This window comes from Athene cunicularia (assembly GCF_003259725.1).
Source record: "Athene cunicularia isolate RWA chromosome Z unlocalized genomic scaffold, athCun1 chrZ_part4, whole genome shotgun sequence".
NCBI classification, from domain to species: Eukaryota; Metazoa; Chordata; class Aves; order Strigiformes; family Strigidae; genus Athene; species Athene cunicularia.
In genome coordinates, this window is record NW_020799145.1 from 4,193,886 (window position 1) to 4,217,402 (window position 23,517).

A 23,517-nucleotide genomic window follows, 5' to 3' on the forward strand; every position below is an offset into this window, starting at 1 on the left:
AATACTGGTACTGGCTTATGAGACCTTTGAGAATTGATCTGCAAGTGCCCAATGACTTTCTTTTCTTCTCACTGTGGTTATGCCCGGACACCAGTAATCAAGTATGGTATATGACACATTTTTAGGTGTAATGTTTCACCAAATGAAAGACTTTAGCTATTGCATTTCCTTCATGTCTATGCTATGCATGAAAGCAACCACATTTGTCATTGAAGTCATAAAGCTTCTTAAAATGAACAAGGGAAGAAAAAAATCAGAAAACAGGAGAAGATTTCACTATATGTAGAGAAACCTCAGCCTAGAGCCCCCCAGAGTTTTCATATCTGGCAAAAGCATAGGAGGCTCACAAATCAAAAGTCAGCCTTAGATCTTTTTTCCTTTACTGAACTTTATGAAAATTTTCCTTTCAGCTTGTACATTCTCAGAATTCTACTATTACTGTAAATTCTTCAAATATAACTGCCCCAGATTTAAGTCCATTTCTTTGTAACATGTGATCACACAAAGTGTAATAATGTTCAGGAAGTAAATCTGCGTCTAATTGTGAGTCCCACTCTGGAGAGATCAAGCAAAAAAGCTGTTTTACCAGATTGCATCATGAACACAAACTCTCAAATATTAAAACATACAGAATCAAACCCCCAAGAAATTTCTCTAACAAAGTGCATGTGCAGGGAATAACTGTTATTAAAATAATTTTAAAAGCAGAGATTTCCATGCATGATAAAATTGTAGCATTATTAATGGTCAACAAAACAAAGAGACACTTCTAACAAGGATTCCCCTTACAGCAGTTCAAAACGTCTCACCAGAATTTAAATTCAGTCTGTCATGAGTCAGAGAAATGCAAAAGGACTCCTATGTAGGTTCAAAGCAATACAAGAAGGTAGCTGTGAAAGTGCATAATGTAAAGAGCAACTCCACTAACTGATAGCTCACAAGTATTAGGAATAATTTATGTATTAGCAGTGAAGGAATATGCACCGTTGGTCTACAAAAGTAAAAGATAATAAAGTAGTTTATTAAAGTCATGGAGTGAAGGAAAATAACATCTGAAACAACAAATACTACAACCACAGGTAACTTCTGAGCACACTTTTAAAATGTGACAGCAAATTTACCTGTAGTTATATTTTTGCACTGCAATTACATTTAGGAGGTTTTTTTAGAACTAATTGGAAGGATTTTGTCTGACATCTTTATTCACTCACACTCATTCATTCAGTCACCACCCTGTGAATTCACTGCTTACTGAAGAATTCTGTAATTTTTCCTTTGAATGATATTCTCAGGCCATTTTGCAAGCCAAAGGGTGGTCCTTGCATATGGCTTCAGGACAAGCAGTGTGGTCCATCTCAAAAATGGTAGAGAAATCGTAAGTTTGAAGAAACATCTAAAAGAGGATGACTGCGTATGAAGGTGAGGTTAATCAAACTAGAGAACAGTTTGGAGCAGAGAAGACTGAAGAGAAAGGGAGATATGAAAGAATGGCATAAAATCATGCATTATGTGGAGGAGGTGAAAAGGAAATGACTGTTCATTTTTTGCTTGTAACACGAGAAATAGGGTCATGAAATGCAATGATGAGACAGAGAATTTAAAACAAACAGGAAGCAGTGTTTCATGTAGTACATAATTAAATTGTGAAACTCATTGTTACAGAATACCATGGATTCCAAAATAAATTCACAAAGGAAAGGATCCATTAAGGATTATTAACCAACAAATTACAGACACAACTTGTCCTACAGAAATCCTTTTATTAGACTTTGCTGGAATTTGGATAGGCACTCTAAGAAAATAACATTCCAGACATGTCCTCGGAGAAAATCTTAAACGCGCTGTCTAAATTTGGTCTCATGATCCCACATACTTAAAGAAAGAACAAGCATTCCACCCCCTCCTCTGCTAATTAGATCATCTAGACCTGTTCCATTCAATCAACACTACTGCCTTTGGGTACTTAATACTTTTCAGAACTATGTCATTGAAAAGGGACAGCACTATTTCTGATCCTTTTTTTTTTTTTTTTTTTTTTTTTTCTTAAAAGGAACAGTGTATCACATAGTACTTCTGCCTTCTTCTTTACTGAAATAATGAATTGTAGGTGAAAAAAAGATCTCTTATTGTTCTTGTGAGATGGAATATAGCAGAAATTACATAATATGACACCGGAAAAATTCATTGACCCTACTTCATACCACTTATTTTTCTTACATTAGTTTCCCTTCAGAGCTGATTGTTGATTTTATATAGCGAGACAGTCACAATCCTGCTTTTCATAGAGGATTTTCCTATATGCACCTTGCTGTAAACCACTATATCACCTGATTTCAATTACTTAGATCTATAAAGAGATTAGAATAAACTGTATTTTCTCTGTATGTTGTCACGTCCCACTTCTCGTCTCTCACAACTGTTTTATCTGTGGACAAGATTTACTATGAATTTTTAATTTCATAATTAATCCAGTTCTCAGATATCCTCCTCATTTTCTTCTGTAAATACAATCTTATATATTCAGTGTACTGCATTCTGTATTTAGCATCAAAGACTAACTATCCTAAATATATCTCCTCTTTGAGATTTGTTGATTTTCAGTGAGTATTTTACAGTCTTTGTACTGTACAATGCATTCATAAAGCATTCTTGTCATTACGCATTCCAATAAAGAAAGAAAGATCTCAAATTTACTGAAATAGAGTTTAGTGAAATGAGTTTAGAAAAATAATGTATTTTGAGGTTAATTTTAAAAACACATCTTACTATGACTTGTTACCTTCAATTAAAGACAGATCCATGCATGAACAGCTGTATACACAGAAAATGATACTTCTGGGCAATTTCTGAGAGGAAGTACACTGTGATCCTGTCATCAATAAAGTGAAGATTACAGCACAGTAAAGAAGTCAATGAGCAGAAATTATGCTGCTTGCTGCTAACAACTGCTTTCTTTGCATTTCAACCTAGTTTGCATTCTCAGGGTGGAATGTTTTGAGGAGTTGTTTTGTACTTTTGCATATTTCTGTGCTTTGATTACATTTTCATGTGTAACATGCAGAAGAACTACCTGTACCCTACCTGTGCGAAATAGGAAGGTGAACTGATGCTATCTGAAAATGAATTAAGAGAAGGTGAGAAGAAATGTGTTCTGCCATATTGGATAACAGGATGACCTTGAAAGTACTTGCTGAACACTAAGGTCCTTCCTTATTTCAAGAGTCCTTCTAGACTCCTCCCTGATTGTAGGTGTTTGTATACCTATTGAGATCAAAAAGTGTTTCTTTCTCATAACAGTTTGCCCTCTGGATCCCTGTTTTTAAAGTCAGAACACTACAATTTCCCATTTGTTATACTTGGGTTTTAGACTGACAGAATAGTAATGACGATCCAGATTCTCATCTGGACACAGTATTTCACCTGGTAAGTACAAAGCAAGAAAGAAGACATAGTACTGTGTGTACTCAGTCCATGTGGGCTTCTTTTTCAGTACTAGTCACACTTCAAAGCCCTTTTTTTTTTTTTTTTTTTTCTTCTAATTTGAAAGCTTGGAAATAACCAGAAATTAGTCCTCAAGCTTGAAGCTCATGGGATTTAAGTAACACACCTACTTTTTCTGGATCTCCATCTCAAGTTGTCCCTTCTTTTTCCATGGAGAACTGATATACCTAGAGGCTACATTCAGAGGATAAGACAAATGGGATTGTGACACCTTAGATTTGGTTTAAACTGAAATGATTGCAATATGGTAATAATGCAGTGAGATGTTACACAGCAGAAAATAGAGAAGAAAAAGCAATGAGGCTTCTCTGATCAGCTCATATCAAGGCTCTTGATAGGCTCTGTTTTCTTAGACCAAGTGGTGAAAAGAATAAACACCCTTTTTAATATCTTGGACAATACTCCACTGACAGCTGAAGAGCTTGGTTATGGGTACTATTTCTAACGTTTATTTTCTTTAACCTCATCAGTTTTTACACCAGCATGAATTCTCTGTAACATGGTAGAAAATCAGGTGGTGAGAGGTTAATACCACTAAGCATTTCACATTTCTTAATGACAGTTTGTCATTTCGAGGTTGAACGCTAATCTCTTTTTTGCAGAATTTTGAACTTCGTGAGCAAATACGTGGACAAGTTATAATGAAAATCATGGGGGGTTTGGTGTAAAAGTTTTAAAGTAGCTGTAAAATGAGCTTGGATAGTATTATGATAAGTTTTAAACAATTAAAAACTATTTTTAAGAATTAGGGTGACAAAACCAAAATAGACACCACAATGTAGAATTCACTTGGAACAGCAGTCATTGACAAAATCTGATAATAAGTGATGAGACCCTAAAATCTGTAAAAGTATGAAAAACGAAGAAAGATTAATATTCAGTGCAGCATACTGATTGGAAAGCCTCCATGAGAAGATAACAGGACTATTTTTAAAACTGGGTTTTACTTCTAGAGATACCAGGAGATGATTTAAAGAGGCTTTCATGCTGATTACTTTAGATAAAAATACAGCCTGTTCGAAGTTAGCCAAACATGCTCGGGTAGCCAAGTTGATACAATGTGTACTGTATACTGTGTGTCCATGGATATTCTGGAGTTTACTGTAGGTACAGCTGGGAAATCTCAGAAATACTCCTTTCCAGAATTCAGCTATTGGGTTATAAAAATATTTTCACATTTCTTGCAGATGGCTGGATTCTTTTCTTCACTCATAATTTTAATTCAGAATTCATTACAGACAGCTGCTGGATCTGATAGAACCTAATTGCTCTTTTACTAAACTCAGCTGCAAGCAGTCAGATTTCCTTTTCCTTTGTAGAGTATATTATATATAAACATGGGCGGGGAGAAAAATAACCAATTAACTAAATACATATGGATAAAATTACTCACGAAGAGTGCTGATCAAATAATGTATCAAACTACAGCTTAGGTCAAAGGAAATTACAGGCCTTGTAGGACATGATAATATATATATGGAAATAATTATCAGCACCAACATCTTTGTAATTTGAGATAACACATGGAAAAGGCATTGCTTCTGTTAAAAACATCTTATGGAAAATTCTCACACTTTAATAAGGGGCAAGTTATTTCACTGAGTGAAAAGTCATCAGTCTCCAGGAGACATGCTCAACTGTTGGCTGAATTCAAACTAGGCCTCAGTACCTCCACTGGACAACGTGGAATAATTTTGGAACTACTTTTGCTGCCTTGACCTCTTAACGAAAAAAAAAATAAAAAATTACTGTTACTAGGGCTACAGAAAAGGGGTACGCCACAAGCAAGGGAGCAGAGTAAACTAGCAAAAAAACTAGCGATGTGAGGATTCCCTGCCATCTCCCTCCATATTACATGTACTGAAGCAGTAGGATATTTCACTGTGCTAGTTTGCTATGATGGGATGAATGCAAGGGAACGTTGTAGACATGTAAAACAAGAGCATTAAAGAACGTTATTTTTTTCTCCCTTTAGCCAAATACATTTAGTGAAATGAAGAGATACATGTTTAAAATAACACTAAATAGGTATCTTCTAACATGATGTGTGAAACTACTTGTCAGAGAATGACAAGGCAAAATGCCAAAGATAAGAATGTCTGGTTCTGTTCTTTAAAAACGTAGAATCATGAATATGAACAGTAAAGCATCCACCGTTTTCTCTAGGTAGCTAAAGGAATAACAGGGGAAAAGAATTAAAGTCTTCATGAAGTAGGGCTGAACTAGTCACTGCTTGCTGCTGGGGAGAAAACTTTACTGAAATTTTGTTGATGTTGGAGTTGTATGCTTTTCCCTGAAAGTTCTCACATTTGGCATTGTGAGAGACAGGATACTGGCCTAGACAGACCACTGATTGTATCTACTAATAGCATTCACTACGTTCCTTTACAGATTTCTGACTTCTAACAGGAACAAAATCTTACCTTATGCAGTCATAGCAGTTTGTTAGAATTTCAAAAGATAATCCAGCCCTGAGTCACAGCAGTGGGGGTATAATCCCCTGAACCACAGGCTAAATGCCAACCAAAGATGGCTTTATACACATAAGACTGATTTAATCACAAGACCACAAGCAGGTATTTTCCATTATTTGAACCTGCATGAAGAAACACTGCTATTATTTGTTATTTGTATGCTTTTGAATTTAATAATGGTTCCGGTGATACTTACTGAGTTTTTATGCTTATAAACAATGGAAGCACATACTGTACATACAGCAGCTTCAGTTCAGGTTTTAGAAAAGGTTGGATTGCTGTGAAGGACTGGTTTCTAACAAGATAAAACGTGAAAGTAGGTCAGCATCAGTTTGCTGGTGTTTGACATCTCACGGAGGTTTTCTAGATAATGAGGCATAGCTTTTTCCTATTCAAAATTAAAATATCAGGTACTGTAGCCAACCTTTAAGGACCCTGCACACTGACACACTAACTACGGTATGGTAATCCTTGTCATGTTCTTCCTTTTAGATTTGTGAGCATCTAAATTTAAGGAAACAATTAGAGACCTAAGCTACTAAGATTCAGACTGCCCTTAATTTAAAGAGTGATTAGTTTGGGAAGGTAACTGGTATATTTGCAGTCAAGATGATCCTAGTTAATGACACTCAAATTTGAAATTAAAAAAACCATCCAACATTACCCATCCATCACTGGTTCTATCAGCATATAGATGGAGACTCTACTTTTTGTCTGTATCATCTAATGATCATAGCACAGTAAATAGGTGAAAACTCTTGTACGCTCACCATAAACCAGCCAGGGTCTACAGTTGTGAAGCTTTTGGAATCTAAATTTTCAAAACTTTGAAAGTTTATATGGTGAGAATATGAATGGAAGTCCAAACTCTTGCCTCTCTGTGATGACATTCATTACACAAGAGATTATCAAGTAGTATCTTGCTATTCTAAAGACACCTTAATCAGTGTGCTGGTGGGACATCAGTTTTTCTTTCTGCCAGCTAGCATTTATCAACCTTTCTCCTAAACTCTTTATCATCTTCCAGAAGATTCTACAATTCCAACAATTAAATGAAGACAGAATAACCATCCAAAAATTTCTAATTGAAGAGAATCCAGTTCCAGTTCCTTAAAAATAGATCAAGTTCCAGGGTATCAAACTCTGCAAGCCTTGGTGTACATGTAGAAATTAAATAACTCCCACGAAGAAGGGTATGTGTAGAAATGAAATTACTCTCAGTCAGTTACTCTGACTATGCAGAAACTGCAACTACCAATTCAAATGAAATACAGTGGAAAACGTGGACATTCACTCATTGTTGTGTTTTTATATTAAGAGGAACTAAACATCCTAAGCAGGGTCATGCATTGCTTTGAGAAGGGACTCTAACAACAGCTTTATCCCCCTCCCTTTGCTTTGTATTTGTGAATAAAGACTTTGAGAAAAAAGTTGTCTTAATGAGATATATGGTGTCCGACATCTAACAGCTGGAGAGGAAATACTGTTACAATGTTTTTGTATACGGATTATACTCATCACAGTCTAATATATAGTAGTAACCCAATAGATGCTGAATAAAGACATGGGTAAAACAGAGAAAGTTTAGAATATCTGTGATGTTAAAATACTTGTCATCTGAAAATGCATTTACTATCTTTCCTCTCTAGAGCTTTCAGCTATACAGGGAAGTTAGGAAAGATCCTGAGTTGTTCTCAGGGTGGGGAGAGGGAAGGGATGAGGAAGCTTTTAGCATTTTTCAATCTTCTTTGAGAGATTTCTGAATATATGCTGGGGGTATTTTTTTCCCCCCACCATGAAAAAGGATAGGCAGTCATCTGCAGCCTACTCACTACCAGGATTAGAAGATCAGCATTTGTGACGCATGTGGCAACTGCAGTAAGGAGGTTCAAAAGATACAGAGGTGAAGTAAATCCATTGGAAAATCATTGGTTTAGATATATTTTTAAAATTTTTATTTTTTATTCTGAAACTTTTAACAAAAATTAGGACAGTATTCTATTTTAAGAAATACAAGATCATAATGTCTTCTGTATTTTTTCAGAATTAACTTGAACTTGATGAAGTATCTTAAAGATAAGCCCCCTGGTGCTGGTATTAAAACCAGATTCAAACATATGGGATTGCACTTACATATTACGCATTTATGTATTGTTACTGATCCAACTACTAAAGTTTGTGTGATGTTTTGAAAACAGAGGGCATAAAGCTTCAAACACCCTCTGTGGTGCTAGTTTACTGTGATCTGATTAGCACCTGTTTTCCTTCACTAATCCAACTTCAAACAAAACCACGTATTTTCTCCACTATCATTAGACCACACATTATAGCCTCACCAATGCAGAACCCTAGGGTTTAAGCCTGCATTTTGTCATTAAAGAAACCCTTTTTTTCTGATCAGCTCTGGAAATTAGGGCAAGTCATGTGGAGACACCAGTTCGATTGTGATATTACTCAACTTCTGTGCAAAAGTACTGAAAAGATACAGTCTTAAAATATAAAATTCTAAATTAGAAAGCATCTACCTTCATCAAGTATTTCAACCACCATTAAAAAAAACTTCAGACAAGTTATTCTAAATAAATCAAGTCAAGATTTGAACATACATTATGAAAAGTATCTACAAACAGGATGGGATCACTAAATTTCTTGTGGGTTTTTTTGCTTTTGTTTTGTGTGTTGTTTTTTTTTTTGTTTTGTTTTGTTTTTTTTTGTATCTAGCTTTGTAACTCAAGCAAGGATGACAGAACATGGCAGTGTATAACAAATATATTTCTAAATTTAACTTTACCTTGATCTGGGTTTTGTTAAATTATCTTTCCTGGTGGATATAGACAGAAAAGTATAGATCTTTTACTGGAAAAAGAGTGTAATGGTAGTATGCATTTATATTATTACCACTACACCTTTTTCATACACATAGTCCTATCAGAATATCTGATTACCTAAATAAAAAAAATCTGCATTTGTATTAGGCCTTGATGTTACCTTTGGTGCTTCACAATCCTTTCAGCAATCATCTATTTATTTTTAAAAGAAAACATAGCTTTAATTATATGTTAATTAGCTTTTCAGCTTAAAAATCTGACAACTTTTCTGCACAAGTAAGAGCTTTGACTGGTAGAATGTACATACAACATCACTCAACACATTTTTGACTTCTGTATTAGCCTCAAATTCAATACTGCACAGGCAACCAAATTGTTAAATATCAAAAGTAGATGTGTTAATAACATGAAAAGATGTCTGTTGCATGGATATTAGTAACAAATGATTACTAAAGTTACCATAAATTCTGATCATATAATTCTGTATTTTTCTTTGCTTTCATCACACAAAATTTTTTATGAAGACTTCCACTTGCATTTGTTTGACATACATTTATCAAAATGTCTTATAAAGTCTAGTAATTTTGAAATTTAATATTTACATTCTATTCACAGTTAATTTTGCCAGTTAAGACCATGATTTTTTTTCCTGGTCATTGTTATACGAGTAGAATGCATGCAAATGTGTACAGGGTGTGTTCTTCAGTTGTCATTTGTTTTCACCTCAGATTTTTTCCCACTAAGCACACTCTAAGGCTATGATGCAGCACGAGAGCTATGAGATAGTAGCTATCACAGAAACGTTGTGGGATGCCTCACACGACTGGAGTGCTGCAATCGATGGTTACAAGCTCTTCAGGAGGAACAGATAGGGAAGGCGAGGTGGTGGAGTGTCCCTGTATGTTAGAGAATGCTATGAGAGCTCAGAAATCAAGTCTAGTGATAACGGGGTTGAGAGTGTTTGAATTAGGTTAAGGGCCAATAAAGCAGATCTTGCTGTGGGAGTCTGCTATAGACCTCCCAACCAAAGCAGTGAGGTGGATGAAGCTTTCTATAAACACTTGGGAGAAATCTTGCGGTCACTTGCCGTTGTTCTTGTGGGGGACATTAACCTCCTGGGTATCTCCTGGGATCACAACACAGCAGAGAGGGAACAATCCAGGAGGGTCCTGGAATGTGTGGAGGATAAGTTCCTCACACAGCTGGTGAGTGAGCCGACCAGGGAAGGTGCCTCCTGGACCTGCTTCTGTGAACAGGGAAGAGCTTGTGAAGTAAAGGTTGGAGGCCGTCTAGGGTGCAGTGATCATGAGACGACTGAATTTTCAATCCTTGGAGAAACAAAGAGAGGGGTTACCAAAACTGCCACCTTAGACTTCTGTAAGGCTAACTTTGACCTGTTCAAAAGACTGATTGACAAAATCCCTTGGGAGGCTGCCCGGAAGGAAATGGAAGTCCTGGCAGTCTGGACGTACTTCAAGAGAGAAGTCTTAAAGGCACAGGTTCAGGCTGTTCCCGTGAGCCAGGAAACAAGCAGTTGGGGAAGGAGACCGGCCTGGCTAAACAGGGACCTTTGGCTGGATCTCAAGAACAAAAGGAGAATCTATGACCTTTGGAAGAGGGGGCAGGTCTCTCATGGACTGTAAAGATGTAGTGAAGCTATGCAGGGAGAACATTAGGAGAGCCAAAGTGCAGGTAGAGCTCAACTTGGCTACAGATGTTAAGGATAATTAAAAATGTTTCTATAAATTTGTTAATAGCAAAAGGAGGATTCGGGAAAAACTTCCTCATTTACTGGATGCAGAGGGAAACATGGTAACTAAGGATGAGGAAAAGGCTGAGGTGCTCAACACCTACTTTGCCTCAGTCTTTAGCAGTGGAACTGGCTGTTCCCTGGACACCCAGCCTCATGAGCTGGGAGATGGGGAGGGGAAGCAGAATGAGGTCAGCACAATTAAAGAGGAAATGGTCAGAGACCTGCTGCAACCCTTGGATGCACACAAGTCTGTGGGACCAGATGGGTTATATCCAAGGGTGCTGAAGGAGCTGGCAGATGTGATCACCAAGCTGCTGTCCATGATTTCCCTGAAGTAATGGCTGACTGGGGAGGTCCCACTGGACTGGAGGGTGGGAAATGTGACACCCATCTACAAGAGAGGCAGGAAGGAGGATCCTTGGAACTATAAACCTGTCAGTCTGACCTCGGTACCAGGGACGGTCATGGAGCAGGTCATCTTGAGTGCCATGAAAAGTCCTATAATGGACAACCAGGGGATCAGGCCCAGTCAGCATGGGGTTATGAAAGGCAGGTCCTGCCTGACAAACCTGATCTCCTTCTGTGACAAGGCGACCTGATGAGGGAAAGGCCATGGATGTTGTCTACCTTGACTTCAGTAAGGCCTTTGATACCATTTCCCACAGCATTCTCCTGGCAAAAATGAATGCTCAAGGATTGGATGGGCACACGCTTTGCTGGGTAAAAAACTGTCTGGATGGCCGGGCCCAAAGAGTTGTGGTGAACGGAGTTAAATCTGGTTGGCAGCTGGTCATGAGTGGTGTCCCCCAGGGCTCAGTGTTGGGGCCACTCCTGTTTAACATCTTTACTGATGATCTAGACAAGGGGATCGAGTGCACCCTCGGTCAGTTTGCAGATGACCCCAAGTTGGGTGGGAGTGTTGATCTGCTCGAGGGCAGGGAGGCTCTGCAGAGAGACCTGGACAGGCTGGAGCCATGGGCTGAGCCCAACTGGGGGAGTGTCCATAAGGCCAAATGCCGGGGGCTGCCCTTGGGCCACAACAACCCCCAGCAGCGCTACAGGCTTGGGGAGGAGTGGCTGGAGAGCTGCCAGTCAGAGAGGGACCTGGGGGGGTTGATTGACAGCCCGATGAACAGGAGCCAGCAGTGTGCCCAGGGGGCCAAGAAGGCCAATGGCATCCTGGCTTGTGTCAGCAATAGCGTGGCCAGCAGGGACAGGGAAGGGATCTTACCCCTGTACTGGCACTGGGGAGGCCACACCTCGATTCCTGTGTTCAGTTTTGGGCCCCTCACTCCAAAAAGGACATTGAATGACTCGAGCGTGTCCAGAGAAGGGCAACGGAGCTGGTGCAGGGTCTGGAGCACAGGTCGTACGAGGAGCGGCTGAGGGAACTGGGGGTGTTTAGTCTGGAGAAGAGGAGGCTGAGGGGAGACCTCATCGCCCTCTACAGCTCCCTGAAAGGAGGTTGCAGAGAGCTGGGGATGAGTCTCTTGAGCCAAGTAACAAGCGATAGCACAAGAGGGAATGGCCTCAAGTTGCACCAGGGAAGGTTTAGACTGGCTATTAGGAAGCATTTCTTTCCAGAAGGGGTTGTTGGGCGTTGGAATGGGCTGCCCAGGGCAGTGTTGGAGTCCCCATCCCTGGAGGTGTTTCAGAGTTGGGCTGACATAGCGCTGAGGGATCTGGTGTAGTTGGGAACTGTCGGTGTTAAGTTAATGGTTGGACCGGATGATCTTCAAAGTCTTTTCCAACCTACATGATTCTGTGATTCTAAGTTATTAAATAAATTCTTCATACATTATATAACCATATCCTAGTAACAGGAAATTAAACTGGCTTATCAGCTAGTGAGGCTTTGATACGAATTGGTCAGGGTCCACACTCATGAACCAGATCTCCAGTGATTCTCTATAGATATATAGCCATATCCCAAAACCACCACAGAAACTGGAAAAACCTCTTAATCTCTTAAAATGAAGTGGACTGAAAGACAACTGTTACGTGGAAATTGAATAGGGAGAAGTTTGAGCTAAATCTTTCACATGCAATTCCTACTTATAAATACAGAATAAATAGGAGGTTACTCTCCAAGGATCAAAATGCAGACAGCTGCCTCTTTTTTATTCCTCACCCAGGCAGGCTCCTGTTGCTTTTACTGGGTGTTGACCTGAATCAAAAGTGAAAAGGAGCTCAGCTTCTGAGCAAGAAACTCCGAGCTGAATTCACAGAAATATTATAGACAACTAGCTTCTCCCTGTACTTAATTGCTACTGCTAGTTTTTATTTTCAGGTTTTTTATGGGTTCAAAGCTTTGCAGAAATATAGTTCCACAGCTTCTTCATACCTACTCTTTTTTTACCACACATATTTTGAAAGGTAAATTTCCTTGTATTTATACTTCTAACATGTCATTATTACAATTTACTGAGCTCTGACAGTTTGTTAGGTTCTGGAAGAAACATAAAAGTATCAGTGCTGTCTCAGATATCTGACACACCCCACTATGAATCCCACATTTCCACTGGGGAGTGAACTCAGATTATTCCTTCAGTGGGTAACTTGGAAAAGCACTGCCTACCACAGACAAAGGATACAAGATATGGTCTTGTATTATATTTTTTCTTTTTTCTCTAGTGGATAAAGTTTGAAATACTTTAATATCTAATGGTGGTTGTATCTGAGCTTTAATGAAAAGGGACTTAGGGAGTCCTGAACACAAAACAGGAGGCTGTGACAGATAACATAGAGAACAAGGAAAATAGGACTTTTTTTAAAAGGCTGCAGAGGCAGAGTAGGGGCCAGCAAAGGAAGAAATGAAAACCAAGACGTTTGTCAAGAACAGATACAATATCTTAGTGGAATAGGGTGACTACTAGAAGGCAACTATAAGGTGACTACTAGAAGTGAAAGTGATGCATGACAAAAACTGGCAGAAGAATGCTACCATTAAAATAATGATCTTTTTTCAGAGAAAATAGTACGACATATAGGATCATACTTCATGTTGAAATTGTTCCACAATATGGCAAAAAATCATGAAATGAGTTTGAGAATACAGTGTAATTGAAGGACAGAAATAGAATGTAATTAAAGGAGTCCATGGAATATAGAGCAGTCTAGACACTGGAGAAAAAAAAAAATAATTAAAAAGTGAAATGACTGAGGATGAGAAACAAAGGAATGAGTGAAATGCAGATATTTACAAAGTGAGTGATAGAGAAGAAAGAAAAATCAGAAAGCTGATTCCATGAAAAAATAAATTACATACAAAACTTGTTTATTTTCTCTGTTTCAACATAAAATTAAAATTCTTCTGAGGTTGAAATGAAATGTTCAGGCACATTCAATACTTTAATTTCAAACTGAATGTGAATATTGTTAAATGAAAGGGATATATTTTAGCCTAAAAAAATTGTCCTAATGCTCTGTTGTTCCTCTTCTGACTTTTTTACCTATTTAATAATGTCACATTCAAAATGATAAGGCAATAGAAATCTCAAAATATAATGTTGCTACAATATTCCTGAAAATAGACACCCACATTAACATTACCACTGTAAGACTTTAGTAACTTAATGTTTCAAGAAGCTATACATAAGACAAAGAGCTTCAACATGTTTACTACCAGGATATGCATGTTTTAGATTACTAATAATTAAATTAATAGGAAATTAGGGAAAAAAAGTCCCTCAACAGTATCAAATCATACTACCTAACCTGACCACCACTTTCACTGAAATTTGCATGCATAACCAATGACAAAGAGAAAAAAATAACCTTGCATTTCAACAGTACCACTGAGTGATAATAAGCTTTGTATTTTATTTCGTCTTTTCCAGTGAATTGCTGTATGACTCAACAATTAATTTAGTTCCTCTATTTTTGCATTTAGAGAATTTAGGTAATTATACTAACTTAACTGCCTTCCCAGAGTGGGAGGATTCATTTCTTCTATTAATTCTGGTTTTGATATAGAGTATAACATCTTTGCTGCTGAGTACCTTTGGAGGTATGCTTTATATGAATCAAACTGATGAAATTACAGCCAAGGCAATCTATAATTATAAGCAATAGTCAAAACGTTTTAAAATCCTCTAAATCAAATACAAAACCACTTGGCTCCATTCAGGAAATACTCAGCAAACTTTATAAATAGATTAATATTGTTATTTATATTTCTTCCACATTCTTAACCCTGGTGTTTCAATAAACATTAAATGTCTATCTTCCATGTTCTATGAACTTTTCTAAAATCTCCTGCACAAACCAAAGAAAATAACTCTGGCCCATCCAAGCTGGCAGTGCCATACTCAGGTCCCCACTTTGCAATGCAACCATCTTTCTCTTTGACAGACTTGCAAGTATCTTTGAAAGAAGATAATGGTTTTGTCTTCAACAAAAAAGAAGGGATTAATCTTGACATAAGATGCTCTGGAAGAAATTCTGGGCCTACCTGCAATGTACAACCATAGGTCCAGCATCAGGTGGGTTGCAGGTCTTGACTCGTCGCAGGAAAGCTAAGAAGGGTGTTGGATGTTCTGGGACACCATGGTCGGGCCAGGCAGTGAACTGGAATTGCCTCACTTCCCTTTTCTCACTAGAACCGTTCTATGAAATTAAAGAACTTAATGACAAAACTGAAACTTGATGTGATTTTAGCACTTTTCAATGAAACAAATGCAGAGGCATATATATCAGTGAAGTGTATTTAAACCACATTTGGGTCCAGAGAGAAATGAAAGTCAAACTACAGAAGGAAATGTTTCTTTTACTCTAAATTGCATGACTGTTTCTTTTATTCTAAATTGCATGACTGAAACAATGTAAGGGCTTTAACTATAATGCACAGTAATGCATCCTAACAAGTGCCAGAGCTTTAGCCAGTATTGCATTCAGTTCAATGTTTTTTTCATAGTGAGAACTCTGTATTAACTTAGAAAACTCCATGCTGTAAGAAAAATACACTCGGTCTGTAGAAGTCCTCTCATTGTTTGGTGCTGTTAGGAGGAAATGAGGCAGGAAAGTGTAAGGAGGCAAAGAAAAGAAAAGGAGTGAGGAAATAAGGAAGAAAGGCAGGCAGGGAAGTCAGGAAGCAAAAGGAAGAAGGAGAGCAGGGTGGTGGAATAAAGTAAGAGGGACGAAGGGAGAGAGGGATGGAAGGGAAGGAAGGGAAGGGAAGGGAAGGGAAGGGAAGGGAAGGATAAAAGTTGGTTACATTTAAAGTATAGTGTAAGTATATATAACTATATATACCTTGTAAAGTGCAAATGTACGAACACAGTACGTTGCCAGTTCAACAGTGTCTAAAAGGGTCACTTGGATTAGCCCGTAAGTTTCTGTGCCCCTGCTTGGCCAGTATTGATCACACTTCACCTGCAGTGAAAAATATGTAATTATTGAATACATTTAAAAATTATATTTATTACATATATGAGTGTATATCATTGTGGGTTTTTAAAGTATGTGGAGTTAGACGTTCAACAACTGCTAAGCATGCAGTACAAGAAATTTATTTTATCATCCACAGAAGTTTATTTTCTGGTAGTAGCTCTTACAATATCTCCTTCCATAAGGGGTATTTTGAAATTTAGTGGGGCAGATGATTAAGAAATATTAATAACAACATATACAGTAAAGAAAAAGCAATTTATAGTAATTAAAAATACAACCTATATGTTTCACACTCCATGATTTAATAGAAGTACTAATCCAGCAGAGGTAGACCATTTTTTTAACATTTGCTTCATTTTACCTATTTCACATTAATCCCCAAACATATAAAGTTGCTGGATTTAATATTTTGTATGTACAGAAATATCTCAGTTAAAAACTGTGGGTTTTTTTGAGAAATAGTTTTAATACACATACAAATGAAATAGCACCAACAACTAAGTTCACTGTGAGAAAATAAAATCTCCTTCTCAGATCAGTGTTAATAAGGATAGAACAAAATTCTGTGCACAGGCATTTAAAAAAACATGATTCGACAGTGAGAGATCACACATCAAATTTTAAAAGACACAGGATATTTGAGATAATTGTCCACTTCAAAACACTATAGTTTAGAACATTAACGAGCTGAAATAATTCTGTAAGACAATGACACACAAGAGAACCATATGTTTATCATCATTATTGAGGCTCAATAATTTATTTCAGTTAAAAATGGTATTTAGAATTAAGGCTATTATGAAAAAAAGATATACTGAACCCCTAAAACAATCAGAAAACATGGTATAAAGTATTATGGGTGTTAAATAATTGAAAATATTTTATTTTCAGGGACTGATAGGTGAAACTGAGAGTAAGTCTCCATTTTATTTATAACAATACATTCTTATCAATTATCCTTGCATATGGTACTGAAAAAAAATATTCTGAGTCCAGTGCAATATTTTGTACTTGTTTAATAAATGTCTTCATTAATCACTCTAAGCCAGACTCATACCAAACTCAATGAGACCACACAAACTGTAAGAAACAGCAAAAACAGTATCGCACAATATTTCTGATAATAATGTGATTTAAAGTGATAATTCAAGAGAAAAACTGGTGATTCCCCAAAAATGTTAAAATAAGAAATGTGTCTGAAACTCATGAATTCTCCAGGTTAGTCACTCTGCACAGTAATTATTGAAAAAGACTTCATATGCTTTCAAAGTCTCCAGTCCTGAATAGTTTTTGCTTGCAGATCTTTTTATTTTGAGACTCACAGGCCACAGATCACTAAGAATTCACAAATCAGTCTGAGAACAAGTAATCTAGATAAAGAGAAAAAATTCTAACCATTGAGGTAGGTTTAGAATTTTTTTTAGAGGCAAAAAACCCTGAAACTCTTTTTTACAGGCATTGATAGCTTAATTTATAGATAAGGAATTGGATCATTGTAACTAAAAATGTTTATTGATACTACAGTTTTAAAAATGGCATTGATATTGTATAAAATCCTCATTAAGAGGAATTAAGCAATTACTCCCTTGTGTATATACTCAAATATTTAAAGAGTAAGTATTGCAGGTACTTAATGAATATTGGTTATTTATATGCAAGATTCCTAACACTAAACCAAGCCACTTTGGTCTTCTTTAAATGAAACAGAAATTTATACTTCCAATTGAGTTATTTTAATATAATTATAGTAAATCTAGTTTTACTTTATCATTAATATAGACACAGTATAACTTGTGTCTACACTGGTTAGCTGTATTTTAGAAAAATAAAAGTGGTTTATTATTTATTATTAATTAACATAGAATGGCATACATTTTTTAATGGAAAAATATTGATACTAACAGCTTTAGGAGACACTATATGTCCAAAAATATATACAATATTTAGACCAGTGTATTAATTATTTGAAAGTGGAAACTGGTGAAAGTATGTATTAGATTTTTAGAAAGAAAACCTGTTTTTGGATTGATGTGTACTTGACCTCCTGGAAGAGCACATGAAGCATAAATTGATGGAACTACATCTTTTATTTCTTTTGCCTCTTGAGACATCTCAGAACAAGAGATCTTCAGTGATGTGCCCTTACTTGCCTCCTATACTCTTTTGCTCTGTGATCATAAACCCTACATTCCCAATACTTCTAACAATTTAGAGTCTTATTTATCTTTGTGAGAGATTAGAACAATGTTTTCCATTGGACTTCACCAGCAGCAAAGAATCAAGTAAGTTAATTGTTACGACACTATTTTCTGAGACAGAGTTCTTGTTAATTGTTTTATCCTATGTTAAGACCCCAGCCTTCAGCACTTAAAGTAAGTTTATTTTTCAGAGGTTAAATATTAATGGTTTTTTTTTCAGAAAAAATTCTCAAACCCCTTGAGTCATACAAAATTTAACACTAAATGTCAACAAGTCAGTTTTGAAATAATTTGCCAAATGTATTTTTGCTTTAGCTCTTTGGTTCATGTTTACTTTCCCTGTAGTAAGGGCAATTTCTTCCTCACTTGTGTATGTTGTCTGGAAAACAGATAACTTTATTGTGGTAAGGTATGGTGATGTTAACATGCGTTCTTCTTCAGAAATACAATCACGGGGTTTATTTACTTCAGAATTAGTTTGTAATATCTTTGGTAAATTTCAATCTTCATCTTCCTCTTATCCACCCAGCTCCCAGTTGCAAGGGTTGATCTTTTTCCTCTGCAGACTATATTCACCTGCATCCAGTGAGAGCTTTTCTGTGGCACTAACTGTATATGGTTACAGAAAAGAGCTTTTACCGATAATTCTCTAATGTTCTCTTGCTTGTCACTAAAGATGGCAAGATGAATGAAACAGACACAGAAGCACAAAAGAACTCATTGGTGATTTCAAAGAGTGTTTGTTAATGAGAAATTCAACTGCAAGTAATGACAAGCATACCTTTCACTACTGTTTTAACTGTCTCATGATCATAGGTTGCACACTGACAAAACCACTACATTTGAGATCAGAGAAACTCTCAAAAGACTACTAAATATATTATGAAATCTTTTAAGTACCATAGTAGAAGACATAGCTAGAAAACATGAAAGGCACATTCTCTTAACATGGCCCTCATACACACATTTTCTTTCTCTACATTTCTTCTACTCAGGCCATGCAAATCCTTGCTCTTCATGGAAGTACAAGCATTCACTGAAAGCAAAACTATAAGAAAATGTAAATGCTTTTTTTTCCATTAAAAATGAGAAGCTGGAAACCATTTCAGACTTGAGGTGTTTAAGTAGCTACAGAGTTCCTAAGAATGTTTATGGATATTCACACTCCGGTAAGTCACAGGCATTAGAGAAGATGCTGCCATGCATTGGTGGAGTTAAAGGAAGTTTATTTCCACATGAACATGTGAACACAAAGATTCCTGACATTCAAGGGTAGAGAAATTTTCCAGTATAAACTTCCATCATTCAGACTGAAAAACCCCTTCAGGTGATTCTTAACACATAAGCCAGCTGTTACAGGCCATCTGAGATTATAAGGACAAACATCAGGAAAGAGACAGCAAACTCGTAATAGGCAGATTCATACAGTATGTTCCTTGCTGTAAGAACAACATATGGATTATGTTGAATCTGGAATAGGAGAAAACAGCACTATGTAATAAAATTCTTGTTCTGCTTTTCCTAATAATAGTAGTCTTTTGCAGACAAAACTTTCTAACAACATTTTCAGTTGGTCTTCCTTCAAAAATAAAGTATCACTACAATGATGTTGAATGATGATAATAATAATAATGCAGTGAAAAAGGGTAATTCCAGTTGCTGATGATGGAAACTGCCTCAAACTCTATCAGGCTAGCTTAGTGCCTCAGACATTCCAGATAATGTTCTGTCTCTAAGCAGTTGTTACTCTGAAGCCATCTTCCTTTACACAACAGTGCCCTGCCATTTAAAGACTAGGCTGATTTGAGTCTACAGGTTGTAAGCACTGATACTAGTACAATCAATTGTCCCTCAAAGATTTTTTAAAAAAATCAGAAAACAGAAATACATTTTTTTAGGCCTTATTTGAACAAGATTTGGTCAAGTATCACTCATTCACTTTGGTCTAACTCTAAATGGCAGATTAAAATTGTAAACTCCTATTCAGAAATAAGACTGAAAATAAAACATTTACGGTTTTAGATTTTGCTTTCAGAGTAGCACTGAATTTAATAATAGGATGCTAAATTCTGAAAGAACACAGCACCAGGTAGACAGATTCTTTTAGGTCTCAGCAAATGTATTACCAAAACAATTAATCACTTCTGGAAATTTTGGTTTGGAATACGTTTTTTTAGTACAGGAAAAAGAACACTTTTATGTACTGGTCTCTAACAATGATTTACAGTAGATTAATAGTAGTGAGTATGTAAAGGCAAAGATGTTGATGTTTAGTCTGGAGAAAAGGAGGCTGAGGGGAGACCCTATTGCTCTCTACAACTATCTGAAAGGAGGTTTTAGCAAGGTGGGTGCTAGTCTCTTTGTGCAGGTAACGAGTGATGAGAGGAAATGGCCTCAAGTTGTGACAGGGGAGGTGTTGTGGTTTGAACTCAGAAAATAGATAATTGCCACATGGCCAGTTGTTTACTTCTTCCCCCACTTCCCTCTCCAGAGAAATAGGGGAGGGACAAAAGAAGAAATTCATAGGTTTAATAATAATAATTTAAAAAAATCTAGTAATAGGAACAAAAACCAACAGTAACAATAGTAAGTCCAAAATGGATAAAAATGCAGTAGTGTCTTACTGAGCGCAGCAACACGTATGCAGCCTGCTCCCCCTCAGCAGTGATCTGACCACAGCAGAAAATCCTTCCACGCTGACCCAGAAACGGAAAAGGGGTCATGAGAGAGCACACGTCTGCCTATATACTGAGCATGATGTTACATGATATGGAATACCACAGTGATCAATCAGACTCGGCTGTCTAGCTGTGCTCCCTCTCAGCCCAAGGGAAGTTAAGTCTATCCTGGCTGAAACAAGGACAGAAGGTTTAGACTGGATATTGGGAAAAATTTCTTTACCAAAAGTGTTATCAACCATTGGAACAGGCTTCTTAGCGAACTGATTGAGTGATCATCCCTGGGGGTATTTAAAAGACATGTAGACATAGTGCTTTGGGACATGGTTTAGTGGTGGACTTGGTAGTGTTAGGTTAATGGTTGGACTTGATGATATTAATGGTCTTTTCTGAACTAAATGATCCTATGATTGTTGAAGCTCATCTGAACCAAGTATTTGGAGTTTAAAAACTAGGTAGAAAATAAGCAGTGTTATAGTGCAATGTAATTCTAAGGTCTTTATTACAGTAGCCTTGAAAAAGAAGTTCCAAACAGATATGCAGACAACAAAAACGCACTTTAGTTCATAACAAACTTTAGCCCTCTAGCACATCTGCAAATCAGCCATTATTACACCCTTAGTTTTTGAAATTTCTGAGACATGATTAGTAGCCTAGCAGTTAATCCTGAAAGATAATTGATTAATGAAAAGATAACCTCCAAACTGTTTCCATTCTGATCCTGACAGAGTATGGTACCGTTATTAAAACAAAAGGAAACAGATATTAAAAGGAGTCTAGGGCATATTTGAAATATGTTCTCTCACACGTCTTTTATCTTTATCTATACAAGCCAAGAACAATTCAAATCTATGTTGCTGGCATCAGTGCGAGAAGCCTTTTCTGAACTCTTCCTAGCAGCAGGGAAGGTAAGGTTTTAGTGAATTCATTTTGAAGGATGAGTCTGTCAAACAGTTAAGTACAGCAGGATTTTCCAAAAAGGTCTTGAACACGTTTATATGAATGGAACTGATGGAAAAAGTGAATAGGCTGACTACTTTTTGCTTTATCCTCTTCCTGTACTCAAGGCTGATCACTGTGTGCAGCCTGAATAATCCTTTCACTGAATGAGACACTACATTACAGTATGAAGAATGTATTGAATAATTCAGCTTACTATTCAAGTGCTCTAACAAAGATTTTCTATTGTCCATAGAGGAGAGCTATCTCTTTTACCTGATATGAGTATTACATGAGAAATCAGTGAAACAATATAATCAAAAGAGTAAAACATCAGAGCAACTAAATTTTATTATTCTTTATGTTTTTGGTTCACCTGAAAGCCAGAAGTGAATGGATGAAACAGCATGAAAATGAGAAATAGTATATTGGAGAATGTTTTGGGGACCTTAGGAGGTTTCAGTTTGGATTTTGATTTTTGAAGGGAACTTTGAGTGAAGGTGAGATTCCTATCGCTAGTTTAATACACAGCTAAAATTCTTAATCTCATAAAAGTATTTCACACAGTTCCCACAGATATTAACCCAAAAGACCACTTAGAAAAAACATCTATTACCAATATATGCCTTTCAGTAGCCTGCTATATCTGTTAACTTTCTCACAATATAAGAAAAGCTTTGTAAATGATGGAAAATGTAAATCATAATATTCTCTTTCAGAGACACTTGCCCGAAGAACTTAAAATTTTCCAAATGTATTTCTCACCATAATGGAGAAGATGTCTTGAATCTTTCATCAGAATCTTCCCTACACAATACTAAATAATTCACTGACCTTTTCAAGCCTAAAATTCCTTGTAAGAACTCCCTGCACTGAAGTAATAGGTTTTATTGCTAAACCAAACATGAACTAATAATTACATTTTGAAAACAAATATGCAGAATTTTTGATTTTGCAAAGAAAACTTCTAACTCAATTGCCTCTCTCTATTTGTGGCATAGTCCCTCTGTCTGTATGAAGAGAATTACATGAGGTAGTCATGTATGTCTCACTTCAAGCACAAAGCAAATGAACTAAGTGAATAAAGTAAAATTACAGAGTTACAATACAGTTTTGACTAAGCCACTTGCTTTACATTTGCCTCAGGGAAATGGTGTTTTTGATAAAGCTATCATTTTACCCTAATGGCTAGGAGAAACCACTTCATTTACGGACACAGGATCATAACATAAAAAACCCTGGATGTTCACCTTGAAAGTATTTGTGGCATTGCCATATATTGCCATATCATTTCAGGTAAGACTCTGATGTAAACAGTTCTTGCAAGCTTGCAGTGGAAGAAACTGAACAAAATATTCTACAGAGTTTGCTCCATTCACAAGATTATATTTTGAAATCTCTTTAACAGTTTAAAATACATCACCTTTTCTGCAAAGTTTATTTCTTCCTCCTAGAGACCCACAGGCAGGGAAAATGGCTGATTGCCATGAAATTTTTAATGGCCTTTCACATTCTGGAAGACTATTATGTTTTCCTTCAGTCTCTTATATATAAATCAAACCCAGTTCTTTCTGACCTTCCTCATACATCATTTCTCCAGTCTCTGATCATTATTGTTCTCTTCTAGATTATCTGCAATTTGCCACCATCTTTTCACATGGGGCATTCACTCTGTATGTCCTCAACTCCAAATGTGTATAAGCTGGAATAATCAGACATGGCATGCCAGAACTACCTTCAGTCTATGTAGTGGCA

The 23,517-nt window shown here is 36.7% G+C and overlaps 1 protein-coding gene across 39 annotated transcripts in view; it reads right to left on the reverse strand.

Annotated features, from left to right (window-relative positions):
• The window catches only part of PTPRD (protein tyrosine phosphatase, receptor type D), a 468,274-nt gene that overhangs the window by 22,917 nt on the left and 421,840 nt on the right, over positions 1–23,517 (reverse strand). For all 39 annotated transcript variants that reach the window (XM_026866869.1, XM_026866870.1, XM_026866871.1 and 36 more), the window contains 2 exons: positions 15,810–15,929; positions 15,010–15,164 (listed from right to left, as the gene is read on the reverse strand). In XM_026866869.1, the coding sequence (XP_026722670.1) occupies positions 15,010–15,164; positions 15,810–15,929 (275 nt within the window). The remainder of the gene's footprint in view (positions 1–15,009; positions 15,165–15,809; positions 15,930–23,517) is intronic.